Source organism: Rutidosis leptorrhynchoides, chromosome 3 (assembly GCF_046630445.1).
Source record: "Rutidosis leptorrhynchoides isolate AG116_Rl617_1_P2 chromosome 3, CSIRO_AGI_Rlap_v1, whole genome shotgun sequence".
Classification (NCBI taxonomy): domain Eukaryota; kingdom Viridiplantae; phylum Streptophyta; class Magnoliopsida; order Asterales; family Asteraceae; genus Rutidosis; species Rutidosis leptorrhynchoides.
The window spans coordinates 641,265,414-641,289,681 of record NC_092335.1 but is presented as its reverse complement, the minus strand read 5'-3'; the positions used below and the strand labels follow the sequence as shown (position 1 = coordinate 641,289,681).

General features: G+C 30.9%; 1 protein-coding gene and 1 long non-coding RNA gene across 2 annotated transcripts in view; one reads left to right on the top strand and one right to left on the bottom strand.

Annotated features, from left to right (window-relative positions):
* LOC139902424 (uncharacterized) overlaps positions 1–6,129 on the top strand; it is a 61,325-nt gene extending 55,196 nt beyond the window's left edge. The window contains exon 5 of the mRNA XM_071885052.1: positions 5,608–6,129. Coding sequence (XP_071741153.1) covers positions 5,608–6,129 — 522 coding nt within the window. The remainder of the gene's footprint in view (positions 1–5,607) is intronic.
* A 13,128-nt stretch (positions 6,130–19,257) lies between these two features.
* Positions 19,258–20,002, bottom strand: LOC139899564 (uncharacterized). Its single transcript, XR_011777581.1, has 3 exons — positions 19,889–20,002; positions 19,647–19,707; positions 19,258–19,529 (listed from the first exon to the last, which is right to left on the bottom strand). It is a non-coding gene; the product is annotated as an uncharacterized lncRNA (long non-coding RNA).
* Positions 20,003–24,268: the final 4,266 nt, after the last annotated feature.

Below are 24,268 nucleotides of genomic sequence, written 5' to 3'. Positions count from 1 at the left end.
CAATGATATCTAAACTCGAGCTTGAACGAGAAAATATTTTGATCAAAAAAATTACAAACCGATTTGTTTTCTAAAAACCCATGTTCAATGCGTTCATTACCATTGAACGTAAAATCCTAGGAATTCACCTGGAATTCATTAGGTCACCTGAACCAAATCTCGTGTCAACCGTAAGAACGGTGGTTGCATAGCAGGGTCAAATACAGGACCTTGTGCCAGACCGAAAAATTATAAGGGTGAGCTTTATTATTGCTCCTACAAAGGATAGTAATTGCATCCGACACATTATAGACCATAATTAAAAGCATGTCAGGGGACATTGCCTTAACAGTTGCTTGTTCAACGATTTCCTTTACAACCGGACGGTAGTTTATCGAAAGGTAATATACGGAGCAAGTATACTGGACGTGTTGCTTTCCTAATACAAGGTTAGCAAGTGGGTGACACAAAATCACAAGTTTTGAGCTAAAGTTTTCAAATCTGAAACCCACCAAACCCACAAAAACAATTTACAAACACCGGTGAAGGGTTATTCCGGAAAACTTATCTAGGGTAAAAGCTAGATTTAATTTTCAAAAGATCAAATGTTTTCATAATGTAATGACCCGGAATTTTTCGACCAAATTATACTTATGGGGATTAATATTTACATAAATTAAACCATACCAACATGATAAGCAATCCAAATTGTTGAGACTTGTGTTTTTGAAAAGAGTTTTACACAACGTTTGACCGTCCAATATGACCGATGATATCACGAACTATATAACATACGATAATTATATGTTTGTGTATATATATGTATTTATATATATTTAACATGATCTAAGGATGGTTTAACATCTCATTGTGTACTAATGACAATGAGTTATAAGTATATTTTGAAACTACTAACTTAAGTTTTCAAAACGATAACTATACGTAACATTCTTTGATATATATACTTATAATCTATAATGCTTATACATGTATCGTATATATAATGTATTTAATAACTTTTTAAGGACTTAAATACATAAAACAATATAAGTATATTCACAAAAGATAGCTATATTTGAATTCTCATTCCGTTTCCTCAAGATTTCTATACGTATATCTAGGGTATATGTACCCGTATCATACCCAGCTTCTATATGTATTTACTATTGGTATATGCACATCAAATCAACATCCTAATCAACATTATTACTGCCCTAGATATGAGGTAACTAGGATTTGTCAAGTAGTATGAATTATTAGTAAGAAAACAAAATTAGGAATCCTTTTCTTTCTTTATAAACTAAAAACGTTTTTATAAATGAACACCATTTCTTCACTTCATTTTATCATACCTACACCCTCATTTCTCTCTCAAAATACTCCTAACTTCATACTTGATCAACTCCAAGCATTTTCTCCATCATTTAGCTTCAATTACAAGCCTTAAACACTATAAGAAAACTCTTTCAAGAACATATCAAAATAACCACCCATTTGAAGAAGTTTACTTCCAACCTTTTGATCTAACTCCACCACTCTTTGATTCCAAGATTATTTCTTATCTTTTGCAGTAACTTTGTCCAAGTAACTTGAGGTAGTAACCTTGTTCATAATCTTATTCAATTCATATTCATATAGCTATCTTATTTTGTGGTATAAAATTTTAACAACAAGAACATAGTTTGAATGATTTCAAACTTGTTCGCAAACTAAATAGATCCTTCTAACTTGAATTTTAAAACACTTCAAGACCTGTAATATATCATAATGATATGCTAACCTAACAAGATATAACTTGGTTTTACAAAGAACATCTTAAAAACTGAATCTACGTCGTCGGAGTGCAACCGGGGGCTGTTTTGGGTTGGATAATTAAAAACCATCTTGAACTTTGAATTAGAAGTTCATGTTCTAGAAAAATGATATTTCTTATGAATATGTTAACACATAAAAATTTCATGGTTTAACTCAAAGTGTAAGTATTTTTAGAAAAATGATCATTAAATGTTGTGTTTTTATGATGGAAAATGATCACTTTCATAAGTTTCACCAAAGTTTGACCTATAACCTATGATTTAGAATATAAACTAAGGTATTTTCAGTTCATATTCTTAAAATTTGAATCGATCCAAGGAAGTGGCAAGTTGAACCAACAAAAACGGAGTTGTAATGAAGAAACTACGACTAAAACAAGATTGGGTATCCGAACCTAGTTTAGCTACGAAAATATTTGGAGAAAAAGTAAATTAATCATATCTTTTATAATTAATATGATATTTTATATATAATTACTTATGATTTGATTTTATATATTTTAGGACCACCCGTAAACAACACGAGAAGATTAATCATAAGACCTCATGATTGTACGCAACACGTCATTTGACAACATGGTACTTTATGTACGCAACACGTCATTTGACAACATGGTACCATGGGTCGAGATTAATTCTGATCAATACGAATATGATGGGGTCTTTATTTATTTTATTTAAGCAACTAATTGTGGACCACTAACATCGGACTGGTAACTACGGACTAAGAAAATATTAAAAGTATTAAAAGTATATATATATATGTAACGATTACTTAAAAAGAAAATATGTTGATATATTATATATATGGTTAGGTTCGTGATATCTATCGGAGACCAAGTCGAATTAAATACCTTCAAGGCAAAAGTGAGTTTCATTTGCTCCCTTTTTAATTGCTTTTGCAATATATATTTTTGGGCTGAGAATACATGCGCTGCTTTTATAAATGTTTACAAAATAGACACAAGTACTTAAAAATATATTCTACGTTGAGTTGTACCACTGGCATATTTCCCTGTAGCTTGGTAACTACTATTTACATGGGTATTGTAAACGCGAATCCTGTTGATAGATCTATCGGGCCTGACAACCCCAACCGGACTGGATGACCAGTATTCAACGGTTGCACAGTACTTCGTTTTGGTGACTACACTTGGTACGGTGTAGTGAGATTTCATAATAAAGGGAATATGCGACGTTGATTAAATGTTAAGTATGGTTACCAAGTGCTCAACCACTTAGAATGCTTTACATACACTTGCGAGTGTATTATGTTTATGATTATGAAATCTTGTGGTCTATTAACATATTGAAATGATTGTTATGATAAACCTATGAACTCACCAACCTTTTGGTTGACACTTTAAAGCATGTTTATTCTCAGGTATGAATTAAGTCTTTTGCTGTGCATTTGCTCAATATAAGGACATTACTTGGAGCCGATCATCGCAATGGGACCAAATGTTGATGACTTCGTCCAGGTGGATTAGGACGGGTCCTTTCACATAAAGATCCAATTTCTTTAAAGGATCTAAATTTTATAGTCATGTGGGACTGTAAACCATAACGTTACTACCATTGTTTATACCGCCGTATAGAAATCACTGATGTACAAAGTGTGAAGAATAAAGAAGTGATTCTAGTATTTCAAGACTATATTGCTTGAGGACAAGCAACGCTCAAGTGTGGGAATATTTGATAATGCTAAAAACGAACATATATTTCATAGCATTATTCCTCAAGAAAGACGAGCTTTTAGTTGCAATTGTTCTATTTACAAGTGATATTCGTTTAAATAATAAAAGGTGAAGACAAAAGACAGATTCGACGAATTGAAGACGCAAACGACCAAAAAGCTCAAAAGTACAAAATACAATCAAAGAGGTTTCAATTATTTATAAGAAACGTCTCAGAATTACAAGAGTACAAGATTCAAAACGCAAAGTACAAGATATTAAATTGTACGCAAGGACGTTCGAAAATCCGGAACCGGGACCAGAGTCAACTCTCAACGCTCGACGCAACGGACCAAAAGTTACAAATTAATTATGTATATAAATATAATATAATATATAATTAATTATATAAATTATATATTTATATTATATTTATATTATTAAAATCCGTCGGCAAGTAAAGATCCAAAATGGAGTGAGCTGGAAATTCAAACTCCGCGACTCGTGGAGTTTGAAGGGGAAATATGCCGCGACTCGCGGAGCCCCAAATTCTGAAACTGCCTATAAAAGCCAACGCATTTGATCCGTTTTAAATATCCATCCATCAATCTCTCTATCTATATGTAAACGTGTGTGTGTATATATATATATATATATATATATATATATATATATATATATATATATATATATATATATATATATTTATATTTTAATTTTAATTTTAATTTTAATTTTAATTTTAATTTTAAATCCTAATAATAAGGGTATGTTAGCGAATGTTGTAAGGGTGTAAGTCGAAATTCTGTCCGTGTAACGCTACGCTATTTTTAATCATTGTAAGTTATGTTCAACCTTTTTACATTAATGTCTCGTAGCTAAATTATTATTATGCTTATTTAAATCGAAGTAATCATGATGTTGGGCTAATTACAAAAATTGGGTAATTGGGCTTTGTACCATAATTGGGGTTTGGACAAAAGAACGACACTTGTGGAAATTAGACTATGGGCTATTAATAGGCTTTATATTTGTTTAACTAAATGATAGTTTGTTAATTTTAATATAAAGATTTACAATTGGACGTCCCTATAAATAACCATATACACTCGATCGGACACGATGGGCGGGATATTTATACGTACGAATAATCGTTCATTTAACCAGACAAATGGATTAATAGTCACTAGAATTATTAAAACAGGGGTGAAATTATGTACAAGGACACTTGGCATAATTGATAACAAAGTATTAAAACATTGGGTTACACGCAGTCGATAACCTGGTGTAATTGATAACAAAGTATTAAAATCTTGTTACAGTGTAAGTCCCCAATTAGTTGGAATATTTGACTTCGGGTATAAGGATAATTTTACGAGGATACTCGCACTTTATATTTATGACTGATGGACTATTATGGACAAAAAGCATACGGACATATTAAATAATCCAGGACAAAGGACAATTAACCCATGGGCATAAAACTAAAATCAACACGTCAAACATCATGATTACGGAAGTTTAAATAAGCATAATTCTTTTATTTCATATTTAATTTCCTTTATTTTATATTTAATTGCACTTCTAATTATCGTACTTTTATTTATTGTAATTGTATTTAATTGCACTTTTAATTATCGTACTTTTTAATTATCGTAATTTTATTTCATCGCACTTTTATTTATCGCAATTTCATTATCATTATTTACTTTACGCTTTAAATTAAATTATATTTATTTTTAATATTTTACATTAGGTTTTAACTGCGACTAAGTTTTAAAATCGACAAACCGGTCATTAAACGGTAAAACCCCCCCTTTAAAATAATAATATTACTTATATATATATTTATATTTTTATAAATTAAACTAATATAGCGTTAAGCTTTGTCTAAAAGATTCCCTGTGGAACGAACCGGACTTACTAAAAACTACACTACTGTACGATTAGGTACACTGCCTATAATTGTTGTAGCAAGGTTTAAGTATATCCATTCTATAAATAAATAAATATCTTGTGTAAAATTGTATCGTATTTAATAGTTTTTCCTAGTAAAATTTAATAGTATTTTATACCCCTTAGCTTTAACATCAACAGCGGATCATGGAGTTGTTTTTAAAAGATATGGACATCTAAAGATTCGAATATATAACGATGCACGCTGGGCTGGAGAAAAAGGGGATAGAAGATCTACATCTGGTTTCTTTTCAATTGTCGGAGGAAACCTAGTGACATGGAAAAGCAAGAAACAAAAGGTTGTCTCTTTATCGAGTGCTGAATCAGAATTTAGAGGAATAGCAAAAGGGGTAGTCGAAGCACTATGGATTAAAAAGCTGTTAACAGAAATTGGATTCCCTCTAAAAGAAGCAATTCAAATCTTATGCGACAACGAAGCTGCTATTGCCATCTCAGAAAACCCAGTCCAACACGATAGAACAAAGCATGTTGAGATCGACAGACATTTCATTCGAGAAAAATTAGATAATGAAAATATCTCTCTTCCATCAATCAGATCAGAAGATCAACTAGCAGACATTCTCACCAAATCTGTAAATGGAAGATTCTTTAGCGACGTCCTTAGCAAGTTGAATATTGGAAATCCCACTATTCAACTTGAGGGGAGTGTTAGAATAAATCAAATAATCAATTTACCTTTTTAGGTAAGTTGAATTTGGGATTAGAAGTGGTCAACTTCATCATATCCCGAATTAGAGGTTCACATGTCTGCACAAGTCCAAGCAACCAAACGGCTACAAGAGCAGGCTACCAACAGCAGATTTCTTCTTTAATCAAGGTGGTTCCAAAAGTGGTTTGGAGCCTTAACCAATTTAGAATTAGCTGTTAGATTGAAAGTTGTATAAAGCACCAACTTATCTGATGTAAACAAATCAATACAATTGTATCAAAATCATTATTCAATACAAGATCAGTTTATTTAAATCTTAATAGTATATGTATATGTGATTATGTGGTGCACCTTAATCTATTTCTTCATCCACCTCAACAATTGAGTCCTAAGACTAGACTCCTTAATAGTTATCAGTTCAGTTTGACTTATTGAAACTCGATAAATTCATACAAAGATCCAAGCGACATCCACACATATTAAAAAATTCGTTTATAATTTTTAAATACAAATCTTTAGGTATAATCTTAAAACTTTCCACGCTCACGGCCAAAAAAGTGAGGTTGGCCAAGTGCTTTATGTGACATCCTCCAGATAGGGCCTGGGAGAATGACGTCACTAAATATATCAAATCACAGTTGTATAGACGAGAACAACTCTACATGAGACGTTTTGTTGAGCTTTGCAGCGGAAGATAAATATATCTTTAATTGATATGATATGTAATGAAGACTCCAAGCATAGCAAGCAATCATCATCAAAGCAGTAGATATACAACATAAGCAATATTTAAGTACCTGAGAATAAACATGCTTAAAAAGTCAACACGAGGTTGAGTGAGTTCATAGGTTTGTCATAAATAATGATTTCAGTAATAGTGTTAGACCATAAGATTTAGTTTGTAAAGTAGATCTCGCAAGATCCAAAAGTTGATCTCCCGCAGGATCAAAAGTTATGCCAGTGCGTGATATTTAGACTAAACGTTGTTTGTCCCGTGACAAGTTGTTCTGTCCTTGTCGTTTAATTTCATTATCAAGTAATACAAAGACTTAGTCAAATGTATCGGGGACGTTACTCCCGATAGGCCTATCCCCAATAATTAAGAATGCCGCAGAAATTAAAAATATCACTGCAGGGACTTAGTCGGACATCACCGGGTATAGCATAGTTTTAACAGTTGGTACTGATATTTAGACTAGACTTTCAAGTTTGCCCCGTAACAAGTTATTGTTTATACTTGTCGTTTGGGGACTTGCTGGTCATAGCCCAACATATCACAGTTTAATAGTTGGTACTTGTATTTAGACTAGACTTTCAAGTTTGCCCCGTAACAAGTTATCGTTTATACTTGTCGGTTGGGGACTTGCTGGTCATAGCCCAACATATCACAGTTTAATAGTTGATATGTGTAAAACAGTTATAAAAGTTGCGCATGTATTCTCAGCCCAAAAATGTAAAGAGTAAAAGGGATCATATGAAACTCACGATACGATAGTTTGTATGATATGCGTATGATAACACTTGAACAAGTACAGGGTTGTCCTTGGATTCACGAACCTATATCAGTTTTATATATATTAAAACGTATAATCGTAATTAAACAATTTCACGTATTATAACTTATATTATATATTATATATATTTAATTTGTGTATATGTATTTAAAATGATAAATATTTATAGAATTATATTAATATATATTTGGTTTGTTTTAAAAATATCTAATTTGTTATATATGAATATTCGTATAAAATTGATAATATGGTTAATACATACTTATATGTAATATTAATCGTAAATACATTTTTATATACATAATATCTATTTAGTAAAATAATATTAATATTGATAATCAAAAGTTGTATTTGATTATAAGGGTAATAAAAATACTGATAGTAATAATAATTATAACAATAATAATATTAATAATGATAACAATAATGATACTAGTGGTAAAATGATAATAATAAAAATTTGTATTGTTTTCAAAATAATAATAATAATAATGATAATCATAGTAATGATAATAATATTTAAAATGATAATAATAATACAATAATAACACTACTAATAATACTAGTAATAATAGTTTTAGTAGTAACAAAAATAATAGTAATTGAAATTGTTAATTTTAGTTATGTTAATAATACTTGGTAATTTTTATTAGTAATAATAATAATAGTTATAGTACTAGTAATAATAATAATGATTAAAATCATAATAATAATAATGATAATAATTATAGTGCTAATAATAATAACAGTAATAATAAATATAAAAACTTGATAAAGAAAACTACCTTTAAAAGTTTATCAAAAAGAAATGCCCAAGGCGGGGCTCAAACCCGCGACCCCTCACTAACTCAAACGCATCCAAACCAGTGAGCTGCTGTTTACTTTTCTGATTTATTTTATAACTTATATTTATTTAAACCGTATTTTGTATACTTCTTCACCATATCCAAATCGATTAAACTAGAGAACGAACAAACAAATTCATAACAGAGAGTTTCAAATTCGATTTAGGTCTTTTAATTACAGCATGTATGAACTGGGTATAAGTGGTGTGGATTGACAGGAATAAACAAAATAAGCAGAAACAGCTGAAGAACTTCGATGAACCACTTCAACATCAATTTCGAATTCAAAATGGTTTCAGACCTCGATCTCTAAATGAAATAAGTTGAAATTCATTCCTAGAAACTTTATTAACCATCAATTTATCTTAAAACTCAAAAGCGAATTCGAATTTCACCAAGAACAATCGTTTGACTTTTTAAAATCGAAACTTTGACTCACGAATTCACACTCGTTTTAGAGAATTGGAAGCTCAAACTTTGCAGTTAGTTTACTTAGAGGATTCCTAACAACATGGCATTTAAGGATTTTGAAATTAAATACGAAATCTAGCCATTGTAATTTGAGTTCATAACAGAGGTACGAGCCTTTTAAATGGGTTTTCTGTTTTAATTGAATCGAATAATTAGCTGTAATGGTTAGCGTAATTGATAAATGATAATGTAAGATCTTCTATTTTATAAACAAAGAAAAATGTGATTGATTGAGTGGGTGTCGATTGTATTCCTGATCAAACAGAAAAATAATAAAAAAATAACAGCATATACAAATAAAAATAAAAATAAACAGATATGATCTACTTAAAGTAATTAAAGTAGATATCATCAAATTTAAAAAATATAAAAAGCAGATACTGGATTTAGGTCGAATTAGGTATCTGTTATATTCAACAAATTTTTATATATATATATATATATATATATATATATATATATATATATATATATATATATATATATATATATATATATATATATATATATATATATATATATATATATATATATATATATATATATGTATGTATGTATTACTTTACCTAATAATATTAATAAATATATTAATAAGGTAAAAATACTTAATACTTTTAATAGAATTAATAATAATATTAGTAGTAATAATAATTATATTAATAATAATAATAATAATACTAATAATAATAATTATATTAATATTAATAACAAGGTTAATGATAATTATTAATAATAATGTTGATAATCAAAACAATATTATTAATAGTAAGTTGTATTAATTTATCAATAATCTTATCACTTTTAGTAAAAGTGATAATACTAATAATATATTAGTAATTATGTTAATGATGATGATAATTATTAATAATAATAACTATAATACTGATAAAAATAATGATGTATATACACACACAATTATATTTACATATCTTTTATAACCAGTTATTCGTGAATCGTCAGTAACAGTTGAAGTTTAATGAAATCATATAAAGTTTTTGTTTAAATTAACTTGAAAATTTCCGGGTTGTCACAGTATCCCCCTGTTAATAGAAATTTCGTCTCGAAATTTTAGTTGTTGCCATCCATCGGCGTTGTTTGTAAACAGGTGAGGATATTTTTGTTTTATATGGTTTCCACGTTCCCTGGTATACTCGGGACCTTGCGTCAATTTTAACAGATAGAATATTGTTTTGTTTCAAGCGTTTAAGTCATACGAACCATAATTTCTACAGGTTCTTCTACGAAGTACATTTTATCATTAATGCAGAGATCATTCAAAATGATGATGTTATGCAAGTCATTTCAGTAAATTAGATACATGAAATGTGTTATGAATAATATTGAGCTCATTTAAAACCTTGAGCGTTTATGCTGCAATATTAGGGCAGACAAAACAGAGAGGAGTTCATGAAAATCATAGTCATGAAATTTGATAGAGATCGTCATTCTTTACAACAAGAATGATGAATTAAAGTTTTATCGACATTAAATAATATGGATAAAGTAATTCGATTATAGAAAGAGTATGAATGAAGCTATCGCAAAAGAGTAAATGAGAAAATTAAATGTTCTCCTTAACTTTTGACGTAGTTACGATTGATTTTCGGATTTCAAGGAATTAAAGAAATCTTCAAAATCTTTATAAGATTTGATTCTCCGGTAATTACGGAAATTAGGATTTTCTTTAATTAAATGCGGTGAATTGCCTCGATTGCTGTGTCTGGAATTTTTTTGCTATAAATTAGCTTCTTCCGTTTCATTATCTTCACCACTTCTATACTTTCTTTCTCAATTCATACTTCCAAAAGTTTTGTTAATATGCTAAATCCAGTTCTTGTTCTTGACCTTATATTGGTTATCGCCACAATCTTCCTTCTTTTCCAACTCCCACCAGAGGAGTCTGTTTACTTCTACTATGCTTTAGGATTTATTGTGTTTTTAGTTCTCCCGTGTCTTTATATTGCTATACGCATTGATATACACGGTTTGTAATTTCAGTGTCGTTATCTGGCTTTATATTTTCCCTTATATGTCGAAGCTTCATGCTTTTGTAAAGTAAGTAACGGTCCAGAATTCATAGGTATGAAGTTTCGAATGATCATGATATTCAAAGCAGAAGGAAAGGTAATAGCACGATTTGATTTGTCATATTACCAGAATATCTGGAAAAGACTGAATCATCAAGAAAATATGTTCTTGATATGTTTAGAGAATTAAGTAGAATGCAAGAGTCGTGTAACATGGAAAATGATGATTATAAAGTCTATGAATCATCATCTTCCATTAAAAATTTAGTATGACTTACTATAATATAATCACGTTGGCCTGACGTCATTATATTATACTAACTCATGCTTCAATTCCCAACACTACTTCAAATCATTCATAATTTAAACTATAGAAACTAAAATAGTTTCCTTTATGATGTGATAAAGATATCGCAAGGAGACAATTAATTGCAGTCAAGAATCGTTATGAAGATATCTTCAGAAATATAGAGGATATTTATAACGAAAGATACAGTGATATCTTAGAATTTCTAAGATCCAATGACGAGGAAAATTCTTTTGTTTCCTCTGCATTTAATGCTACCATATCTGAATCATTGGTTATCAATCCGAGATGGTTTCAAGAAATTTTATTTTTAGATGATTAAACGCTGATTGTAATCGTTAACGGATCTAATGGTTAACGAATAGGCGTTATTGATTTTAAAATTGAATGATAATTTCGGTGGTTTGATGTGATAATTCATCGCAGAATACAAATAAATATAATTCGTGAATGTAGTGATCTTTAGGAAGATAACACCTGCTAAAGCTTTAATTGGATTCTAATATGTTAATTTCAGAATGTGTAATTAAATTTGTATGAAAATAATTGTGTATCGCTGTGAAGGTAGTGCGTATAATTAATGATTTATGAATCGAAATTGAAGAATGTACAATGTATTAATGTGAGATGTAAATATTTCTCGGGTATTACCTACCCGTTAAAAATATTTTCACAATTAACAGTTTGTACAACAGAATTTACAATCTTTATGAAGATATACATTCATATATGTATTCTTCAGATGTAATCATGGATTTAATGAGTTAATATATATTAAACTCATCTGATTTGTGGTTTGGAACGAGAGTAAATAATCTCCAAAACCTTAGAGATTTCATAATTGTCGCGAAATATTTCGCTAATGAAGTTTTGAATCAATACATTCATCGTTACACTTGATTTATTATGAAATGGAGTTTATTGTGCTGAAGCAGTGATTAACAATTGTTAAGTCATTAACGAAGGGTGTACATCATAGCATATTAGTGATATGAATTAACCAAGTAGTACATACTAGTTGAAATTCACATGTAATTGCTTAGTATGACAAGATTTATTATTGAAATCATATATGTATATAAGGTATACATATAATTCTTCACGAAGAATGAGTCAATACATCTTAACTCATTATTACTAATATTCCTTGGTATCTATGGGGCGTATCATGTTGATGTTTGAGGTACTAAGTGTGATGTTGAGACGTGGAATGCGGATGTTGTTGTTGATGGTGATGATGGTACTGGTGGTACTGGTCATGCTGCAGGTGCTGCTGCTGGTGTTCGTAGGTTTCGCACCAGATTTTCCAGAGCCACTACTCGAGCGCGAAGCTCGTTGACTTCTTCTACTATTCCGGGATGATTGGCGGTTGGAACAAGGGGGTGAATAAGATCTAGAATCTTCGATATTATATATTTGTGACGGGATACCCTGGAAAGAAGAGAGAAAATGGTGTTCCGAACTGGTTCGCCGGTAAGTGCTTCAGGTTCTTCTCCAAGAGGTGAATTCGGTTGGTGGAAGGGATCACCTTCTTCTTGCCTCCATTGATTGAGTCGGCTACGAACCCATCCCCAATTCATCCAGAAAAGATGATGGCTGATTGGTTCATTTGTTCCTGTTACGCTGCCGTGGGAGCTCGAGGAGTTCGAGAAATTCATATTATGTGTTTGGAATAGGGTTTGATATGAAATGGGTATTGGATACTGAATGATATATTCGTCTTCTTGAATAAGTATATATAGTAAAAAAGATTTCCGTAATTTACGGAGGAAATTTAGGAAAAGTGGTAGACAAAGTCTATTGGGATAGATATGATAAGATATGATGTGTCCTCCATTTATGTAATAATGGTGGTATGACGTGTTGAGATTTGTAACCAGATATTGATTAAAGAATTTCAATTCGTATACTGTGATAGCCAGTGACATTTTTCGATTCGCAAACCGATGCATAAAGACATAAGATATGTGAGTGTTTGGAGTAGTAGCAGGAGCTTGTGGACGAACCGTTATCTTCAATAACATATAGAAGTTTGATATACTTGATAGGTCATAAGTTTGAAAAAAAAAATTAAGTGGAATAAAGATGAATATGATATAAACGAAACACTTTATTTTATTAAGAACGAGGCTTTAAACAAGCCTTCTTATTACACGATTTGGGGATAGAAATAGTTTAAGGCCTAGCCTTTGCATAGATAGAAAATAACTAGGAAATATTAAGATTGAAGTAGTCTTCATATTTTTTTTTCTCTTCCTCAACCTTCTTCATAAACTTTTCAACTTTCTCGTTCTTCTCCTTTTGTTCCTCATAAAGATACTCAAGGTTATCATAAAGATTGGAAACATCATTGTTGATTACATGGTACATGTAGTCCCTCAAAGAAAGTTAACTATTCATGTGGTCTTCCTCCATCTTAAATCTAAGGTCGACATCTTCTCTCAAATAGGCAAGAGATTGCTTTCCCCATCGGGTATTGCATTCTTCATCGTCCTTCACTTTCATCACCTTCTCCATCACTTTTTCTGTGTTATACTTTACAAGTTCTTCTAGCCTTTCGGTTCGAGTTTCGAAGGATTTTATGATGATTTCTTTCAAGATTTTGTTTTCTTTCTCTAGGTTATTTAGACGCGCCTCTATCTGAGCGATGTTTTCACGAGATGGTGAGCTAGCCCTTTTTGATGGACTGGCTTTATCAGCAGTAGCGGTTTCGATTTGCTTTCTCTTTAGAGATAAGTTTTTAGACGATTCCTCAATAGGCTCTTTTTCGGGCTCGTAGCCTGAGTAGTCACCATTGTAGTTAGGAAGGCTTTGAATAACTTCCCATTCAGAAGTACTCGTTGGTTTGTATATCGGTGAATAATTAGAGCCAGAGTCAGCAGAATCAACAGGTGTCGCATTTGAATGTGGTGGCATAATTGGAGAGTAGACAGAGTTCTCTGATTGGCTCGGCATTCTAAGGAATATTAAAAATTTAATAAGCATAGTTTCTAAGGCATAGAGTAGCATTTAACAGTTAAAGGTAACAATTAAAGGCACTATGGTCAAGGAAAGTTGTAGTCCTACATTGCTAAGGTACCTAATTGTATAAGGCACACATAAAATGCAATCCTGGTTCTCTACAACAACCTGCTCTGATACCAATCTGTGACATCCTCCAGATAGGGCCTGGGAGAATGACACTAAATATATCAAATCACAGTTGTATAAATGAGAACGACTCTACATGAGACGTTTTGTTGAGTTTTGCAGCGGAAGATAAATATGTCTTTAATTGATATGATATGTAGTGAAGACTCCAAGCATAGCAAGCAATCATCATCAAAGCAGTAGATATACAGCGGAAGCAATATTTAAGTACCTGAGAATAAACATGCTTAAAATGTTAACACGAGGTTGAGTGAGTTCATAGGTTTGTCATAAATAATGATTTTAGTAATAGTGTTAGACCATAAGATTTAGTTTGTAAAGTAGATCTCGCAAGATCCAAAAGTTGATCTCCCGCAGGATCAAAAGTTGTGCCAGTGCGTGATATTTAGACTAAACGTTGTCTGCCCCGTGACAAGTTGTTCTGTCCTTGTCGTTTAATTTCATTATCAAGTAATATAAAGACTTAGTCAAATGTATCGGGGACGTTACTCCCGATAGGCCTATCCCCAATAATTAAGAATGCCGCAGAAATTAAAAATATCACTGTAGGGACTTAGTCAGACATAGCCGGGTATAGCATAGTTTTAACAGTTGGTACTGATATTTAGACTAGACTTTCAAGTTTGCCCCGTAACAAGTTATCGTTTATACTTGTCGTTTGGGGACTTGATGGTCATAGCCCAACATATCACAGTTTAATAGTTGGTACTTGTATTTAGACTAGACTTTCAAGTTTTCCCCGTAACAAGTTATCGTTTATACTTGTCGGTTGGGGACTTGCTGGTCATAGCCCAACATATCCCAGTTTAATAGTTGATACGTGTAAAACAGTTATAAAAGTTGCGCATGTATTCTCAGCCCAAAAATGTAAAGAGTAAAAGGAATCATATGAAACTCACGATACGATAGCTTGTATGATATGCGTATGATAACACTTGAACAAGTACATGGTTGTCCTTGGATTCACGAACCTATATCAGTTTTATATATATTAAAACGTATAATCGTAATTAAACAATTTCACATATTATAACTTATATTATATATTGTATATATTTAATTTGTATATATGTATTTAAAATGATAAATATTTATAGAATTATATTAATATATATTTGGTTTGTTTTAAAAATATCTAATTTGTTATATATGAATATTCGTATAAAATTGATAATATGGTTAATACATACTTATATGTAATATTAATCGTAAATACGTTTTTATATACATAATATCTATTTAGTAAAATAATATTAATATTGATAATCAAAAGTTGTATTTGATTATAAGGGTAATAAAAATACTGATAGTAATAATAATTATAACAATAATAATATTAATAATGATAACAATAATGATACTAGTGGTAAAATGATAATAATAAAAATTTGTATTGTTTTCAAAATAATAATAATAATAATTCTAATCATAATAATGATAATAATATTTAAAATGATAATAATAATACAATAATAACACTACTAATAATACTAGTAATAATAGTTTTAGTAGTAACAATTATAATAGTAATTGAAATTGTTAATTTTAGTTATGTTAATAATACTTGATAATTTTTATTAGTAATAATAATAATAGTTATAGTACTAGTAATAATAATAATGATTAAAATCATAATAATAATAATGATAATAATTATAGTGCTAATAATAATAACAGTAATAATAAATATAAAAACTTGATAAAGAAAACTACCTTTAAAAGTTTATCAAAAAGAAATGCCCAAGGCGGGGCTCGAACCCGCGACCCCTCACTAACTCAAACGCATCCAAACCAGTGAGCTGCTGTTTACTTTTCTGATTTATTTTATAACTTATGTTTATTTAAACCGTATTTTGTATACTTCTTCACCATATCCAAATCGATTAAACTAGAGAACGAACAAACAAATTCATAACAGAGAGTTTCAAATTCGATTTAGGTCTTTTAATTACAGCAGGTATGAACTGAGTATAAGTGGTGTGGATTGACAGGAATAAACAAAATAAGCAGAAACATCTGAAGAACTTCGATGAACCACTTCAACATCAATTTCGAATTCAAAACGGTTTCAGACCTCAATCTCTAAATGAAATAATTTGAAATTCATTCCTAGAAACTTTATCAACCATCAATTTATCTTAAAACTCAAAAGCGAATTCGAATTTCACCAAGAACAATCGTTTGACTTTTTAAAATCGAAACTTTGACTCACGAATTCACACTCGTTTTAGAGAATTGGAAGCTCAAACTTTGCAGTTAGTTTACTTAGAGGATTCCTAACAACATGGCATTTAAGGATTTTGAAATTAAATACGAAATCGAGCCATTATAATTTGAGTTCATAACAGAGGTACGAGCCTTTTAAATGGGTTTTCTGTTTTAATTGAATCGAATAAATAGCTGTAATGGTTAGTGTAATTGATAAATGATAATGTAAGATCTTCTATTTTATAAACAAAGAAAAATGTGATTGATTGAGTGGGTGTCGATTGTATTCCTGATCAAACAGAAAAATAATAAAAAAAATAATAGCAGATACAAATAAATAAAAAAACAGATACGATCTACTTAAAGTAATTAAAGCAGATATCATCAAATTTAAAAAAATAAAAAGCAGATACTGGATTTAGGTCGAATTAGGTATCTGTTATATTCAACAAATTTTTTATTATATATATATATATATATATATATATATATATATATATATATATATATATATATATATATATTACTTTACCTAATAATATTAGTAAATATATTAATAAGGTAAAAATACTTAATACTTTTAATAGAATTAATAATAATATTAGTAGTAATAATAATTATATTAATAATAATAATAATACTAATAATAATAATTATATTAATATTAATAACAAGGTTAATGATAATTATTAATAATAATGTTGATAATCAAAACAATATTATTAATAGTAAGTTGTATTAATTTATCAATAATCTTATCACTTTTAGTAAAAGTGATAATACTAATAATATTAATAATATATTAGTAATTATGTTAATGATGATGATAATTATTAATAATTATAACTATAATACTGATAAAAATAATGATGTATATACACACACAATTATATTTACATATCTTTTATAACCAGTTATTCGTGAATCGTCAGTAATAGTTGAAGTTTAATGAAATCATATAAAGTTTTTGTTTAAATTAACTCAAAAATTTCCGGGTTGTCACACTTTACCTCCTCGACTCAAATTTTATATGGGTTGTCACCTCTATTGAGAGTTATTCCAACTTCCACATCTTCGCGATAGCACATGCTGTATGTGATACGAATGAATGCATTCAATAGCTTCTAGCTTCGAGCCTCCTTAGGTTTCCAAGCTCACCAATATATACTGGTATCTGTTTGATTACAGTATTATTGATATTTAAAATCGAAATGTCTTTTAATGTTCGTAGCATCTTGATATCAACAAGGAAGCGCGAAGTTTCGTTAGTAGCTTTAGGGAGCAAGGCAAAGATACAATACCATTATGGGTTCACTCAAAACTTTAACATTTTTCATTCGCTGAAATAAGTGATCAGAATTCAATATATCCTAGTCATTTACTAGTAAATAAAGTGAAAATTTCATGACATAGGAAGTGGATGGGTTTATGTTTGTAAGGAAATTCGACAATCTCATTTTCACTTTTTCATTGAGATCTCACCCTTAGAAAATGAGATTGTTGAGTTTACTGATAAACATAAACAACTCCACATTCGATTTGAGTTTACTGATAAACATAAACAATTTCACTTTAGATTGAAATGACTCTGATCCGTTGAATTCTGATCACTAATTTACGGGAATGAAAAATGCTAAAGTTTTGAATTTGGTCCGGAATCGTAATGTATCTTTGCGTCGCTCACTAAAGCTGCTCACAAAACTACGAATGCTGAATCTCAATAGAAATCGATCCCTTGTTAATATCAAGATGATAGGCATGTTAAAAGACCTCCAGATGTTAAATACGGAGTATTAATTATACAACAATCAAAGAGTTACAGATTGGAGACCCAAGGAGACTTGAAGCTATTGATGTTGAGGTTGGAAGAAATGACATTGAGGTGACAAACTGTGTAACAGTCGATGAGTTAAAGCATTTGCACGAGCTCATTTTTTTTGCCCCTAAGCGTGGAAGTTTCGAAATTATACCTGAATATTTGTATTTATAAATGTTAAACGGATTTGTTAATGTAATCGGACGACACTTTAGTTGTGTATAGGAATTTTCCCGTGTGTATATAAGTCAAACTAAACGGATAACTATTAAGGAGAGCAGTCTTAGGATTCTTCTATGGATGAAGAAACAAATTGAGGTGAGCCGTCCACCACAATTACGTCTAACAAAAGTAAAAACCATGGAAAACATTTTTCCCTACCTTTATAAAGTATGATTCACCAGATTAGTAGGTACTGATGTTGAATGGAACACAGGGGAAAAGCTTTTCACGAACATGAAATACTTGGTTTGCATGGTCTACTTAATTTGGAAGTTCGAGATGTGAACATCATGATATAAGTCTTACCAATCTAGTGGAACTTGAAATTAATGGGATAAACGAAAAGTTAAAGAGAGACTATTTCCAGTAAGTGGAGCACAAGGACTTGGCAAACTGAATTAGCTAATTATTTCAAGTCTTGAAGCTTTAGAGGAAGTGATTTGAGATGAAACTGAAATAGTTGTGGTTGAGTTCCATACTCTACATATATATATCACTTGTGAATTCAAAACACCGAGTTGTACCATTAAATATCCATCACTGGTAGAAGTAGGAATCGTGGAATGTTATGAGATGAGTACATGGCGACGTGGAACCCACGAAACACCCAAGCTCGATACTTTTAATCATAAACCAGTAACAAATGGAAATCAAACTGACGCCCTCAACTAGGCTGTGGAGGTTTTGCATCATGTTGGCCACCCCACTAGGACCATCATGTGGGCCACCACCACATGAACCCTGTCGATCCGAACTGTTGGTTTTAATGTTAAGAGACTTCTTTTTCTTGGCTTTCTTAGCCCAACTGATAAGACCTGCTTGTATATGCTCATCAAATATAGGCTTCTTGAAGTTACTTCCCATCTGCACATAACTGATAAATTCCAAAAGAAACAAAAATAAAATAAAAATGGGGCTTTCAGTAATGTCAACTCAAATAAAATTTATTGACGTTGAAAGTTCAATAAATTTGGAAATGGGAAAAAATTACCCGAGTAACAATTGCGTAAAGTGGTGGAGTACTATAGCTGCACAGAACTTGAGTAAACACCCTACAAAAAATCAATTAATATAAAAAAAAAATTAAGTTACCTGAACTTAGCAAATAAAATTTACATTTTAATCCCAAAGTCGAGACTCGAGAACGTTTTATAGCCAAACTAAACAGGGCTTTAAACAAATGAATAGTAAATGTTGAATATAATGATAATTAGCTCATAAATCAGGTCTTACCCAATAATGAGTCTTGGAACAATGTAAATCATTTTTCCCATTATGTACGAATCTAAGGCTACATGCTTTTCGGCAACATCATGAGCCAATTGAACAATAATGTGCTCTAGTTTGGTTCCCAGAGCAAGTAGCAAGTAAAAAAATCATATACTGGTGTTTACGATTACAGTAAAAGGTGTTTATAAGTACAAGATTTGTAATTTTTGAGTTAGACAACTTACAAAGAAAGGAAAGAAAGCTATCCAAATATATGTATGCCAACCTGAATGAAATCCAAGATACTAGAATCATTAATTACTCGAAGCCTTCAAAAAGTCTGATAATATTGACACTTCGTTAAAAAATGATAACTTTTTACTATACATATGTTCTGGCACACAAATAAGATTAAATTTGGTATATTTTTCTGACATAGTCTGTCCCATGTCATGAATAGCATAAAGGCACAGGTAGCAATTCCTACCCGGTTGTGTGAGTGGGTTAAAATGACCCAAGAGGAAAACACTGCCTGGTTATGTTTCGTGTTAACGGGTTGGATACTAGATGGGTTACGAGCTTCAGCCCAAAGACAACCATTACCTTTAATAGGTTTTTGTTTTGGACCCTGTTTGATCTGAAAACTCGTTTAGAGCCAACAACCCGTTTAGATCTGACAACCCATTTAGACCCAACAACCCGTTTAGACCCAACAACCCGTTTAGACCCTTTTTATTAGTTGAGTATATAATATGAAGTTTGGCAACAAATTTATGATGAAATAGAAGAGTAGGTCGTAGTCACGTAGATGATGGGTGTTGACTATTAGCTTATAAACCAGAAAAAAATACAATTGTAACTTAAGAAACTGTTCCGTACCATTAATATTCAGTAGCATGAATATGATGACACAAGGTAGTCTACCTGGGTGACTGATCCATAGAATTGCTTGAAGAAATATTTCTTCAAATTTGATCCATCATGACATAAGAATTTAAGGGGAAAAAAAGATTTATAACAAATTTGATCGATCATGTAATAAAAAAATTATTTCGAATTCACAAACGAAGAATTATGAATTATAACTTACCAGCCAACCTCGAGCATGTGAACGCTTGCCAAGACCCATGACTTTCATTCTTCGTTGTAAGTAAATACTCCGTAGTTACGAAGTATATATGTGTCATAAAAAGTGTATAATCATCTTTGTTAGGTCCCGATAATTTATAAATACCTTAATTACACTACTTTACTAAAGTAATTGTATAACTATTTTTTTTTTCTTTTTGAACGTTAAATTGTAGAAGAATTGTTGAATCAGCTTCCAAGTTTATTTTCATAAAATGATCAAAACCCATTAAATATACATTGCTCATCATAGTTTCAGGAGGATGGCTCTGACAACAAAAAGCACCCGGTATCACTATATTTCATGGTGATAAATATCTCATCCTTTATGTTATTAGAATTGGCTCAGTCGATTGTGGCTTCGGTTCTTTGGATGCTTTGCGATTCGGAATTGTATCGTTTTTAACAATAAGCCAATTAGAAAGAGTACTTTATTTGATGTTGTAAAGTTGTATTTTTTTTTTTCTTGGCTAAAAAAGGAGTGATATAGCTTATAATTGAAACTTATGGCTTCTAAAATCGATGTAATTTTTTTTTTCTAGTTCCTTACTAGAGGGCTTGTTTGATCATTAGAAGTTTTCACTGTTCTAAAAAAAATTGTTACGGAGTATTAAAAAACCTTCTATAATAAAAAGTTACTGTCAAGCAACTATTATGTCTTGGGCTCTTAGCCAAAGATTTAAGATTGTGGTCTTGGAACGGTAATATGATTGTTAAAAACATGTTTTTGGTTTGTAAACATTTATTTTTAAACACCAATTCATGATTAGTATAACACTTTATATTTGCAAAATTTCTCTCTCTTTTCTTATATTTCTTTATTTATGTACACTTGTTATGCTATTTTATAGTATCAAATTTGAATTTCAAAATACATTGTGATGCTACAGAAGCATAATAATGTAAAACGGAGTGGACCTAATTGGAAGTGCCATTGCATTTTTTTTTAAATTTGGTTTTATTTACTGATACTCTGCGTAGCATAGTATTTATCCACTCATTACTTTCCGACTCTTATTAGTAAATAATTAAGACAATTACAAATCCTAAAAATAAAGTTTATATTCACATATTGTTGACTTAATGATATGAATATGTGTGTATCTATCTAGGATCAAAGTTTGTATCGCTCTATTCAGCCATAAAAGGATCAATGGTGTGCAAACTATAAATTAGCTTCCCATCGTTTCAATTCTAATTTGATTTTGCCACATGTGGAGTTATACAGATATTTTTCTCGAATCATCCTCAACCAAATCGCACAACTCTAAAACCATTTATGTAGATGGTTAACAACGGATAAAGAGTAACTTTGAACGAGTAATTTACTTCGAGTTTAGTTGTGTTTGATTGCTAATTTCGGGGCTGTTTAAGTGTGTACCCCATTATTTGTTAGCATCCTTATTGGCTGGTTCATACGATTTGTTTTATTTCCGCTTTAGAATTTGTCTTGTGTTTTCAAGTAAGTTAGTCGGTTGGCATTATATATTGAGAGCACATGGCCCAACCAGACTTGAGGGAGGTCGAACCTTTTCGGACTGATTTGGGCTGGGCCGTGAACCGTGTAAAGAGCACAAGGCCCAACCAAACTCGGGAAGTATCGGGTTGTGATTCCTTCGTCTATTGATAAATGTTTCCTATTCTCTATTTCTATGCTATTCGTTATTTTAGTCAAAAAAGAGAGAGAAACAGAACAAACCCAAAACCAAAAAAAAATCAAACAAGTATGATACAACATTTTATATCTAGATAATAAATCTCAAGTTAAAAATCACAAGTTAAACCTAAAAAAGTTGTTATATTTAAAATTTCGAAGATCACAAAAGATAGACATCTTTTGAGTGAGTGATTAAAAATAAAAATAAAAATAAAAATAAAATATATAACATAAACATTATACTCGATAGTCATAATAGTATCTTTGGCGCTGGCTGATCATCTATCTCCTTTGCCAATTATTTGTGTAACTTGGGAAATTAGTTATCCCAATTTTCTCTTCAATCACAACATCAGGTAACAATATTTTAAATTTGTTTATCCCAGATGAAGTAATACGCGGGCAGTTTGTCACGTATAGCACCGATAACCTTTTGCAACGGCCATTACCCAAAGCTAATAATCCTATGTCACAAAGGTTTTCGCAGTCGTTCACATGTAGTCTCTTCAAGTTCCAACAATGACTTGCAACTGATCTCCAACCATTGAGCCCGATTCTAGAACATTTCGATAAGTTCAACTCTTCCAAAAAAGTACACCCTTTCGAGATTTCTTCAATGATACGATCCGTAACATAGGAGCATAAACCACTACTTTGATTCGGTGAAAAGGCAAGGATTTGTAGAGGTCTACCAATGCTTGAACCTATTCCTGACAAACCACGTTTATCCGTATAATGCTTAGTCGAATAAGAAATATCTAGACACCGAATACAGCTTCCAGTTGTATATTCAATTGGATGAAGAACATGAGAATCTGCTTGTAAATAGTCCAAATTTCCCAATAAACAACGTTTTTGTTCTTTGGATGAATATACTACATTAACGACTTTATCACAACCAGATATTTTGAGTATTCGAAGTCGTGGACAATTTTGTCTAAGAGATAAGATTCCAGTGTTGGTTATGTCAGAGCAACCAACAAGGCTCACGCCTATTAAGTTTTTACAAAATTTGGTTAACGTTTCTAATTCATTGTTCGTAATGGCAGAGTTACATAGATCAATAAACAATATCGATGAAGGTGGTGACTCATCAAAATGCCTCCTATAACGATGATGAAGATACTTACTAAGGACGACACTTGTTGGAACATCAAGGTAATTAAGGTGGTTGTATGACTTTCTTAACAACTTGGTTGTTGGACTTGTAGTAGTATCATCATCCAAACATTTATTATAACTCGGAGTCGGACTTGCGATATCAAGAAAACGATGACATGTTAGAACAAAATTCTTCTGATAACTATGACTCGTTAAGCAACAATAATTTGGATCACGTGATTCGGTTAGTTTTTGGTAAATCATGCGCAAAGGGTCATCAGGAAGTTGTGTAATACACAAGCAGCAGCTTTGTGTTCCGTCGTCACTTACATCCATACCTTAAATAAAACAGGATCAATTAATCAATCAATCTCAAATATTACTTGCTGCAAATAAATATAAGTAGATGGAAACAATAATATATACATTATTTTATTTATTTAATTAATTAGATAATATAAACATGATGATGAACTAATTAAATAGTTTCAATCGACATTTACCTTAACGATGGTAAG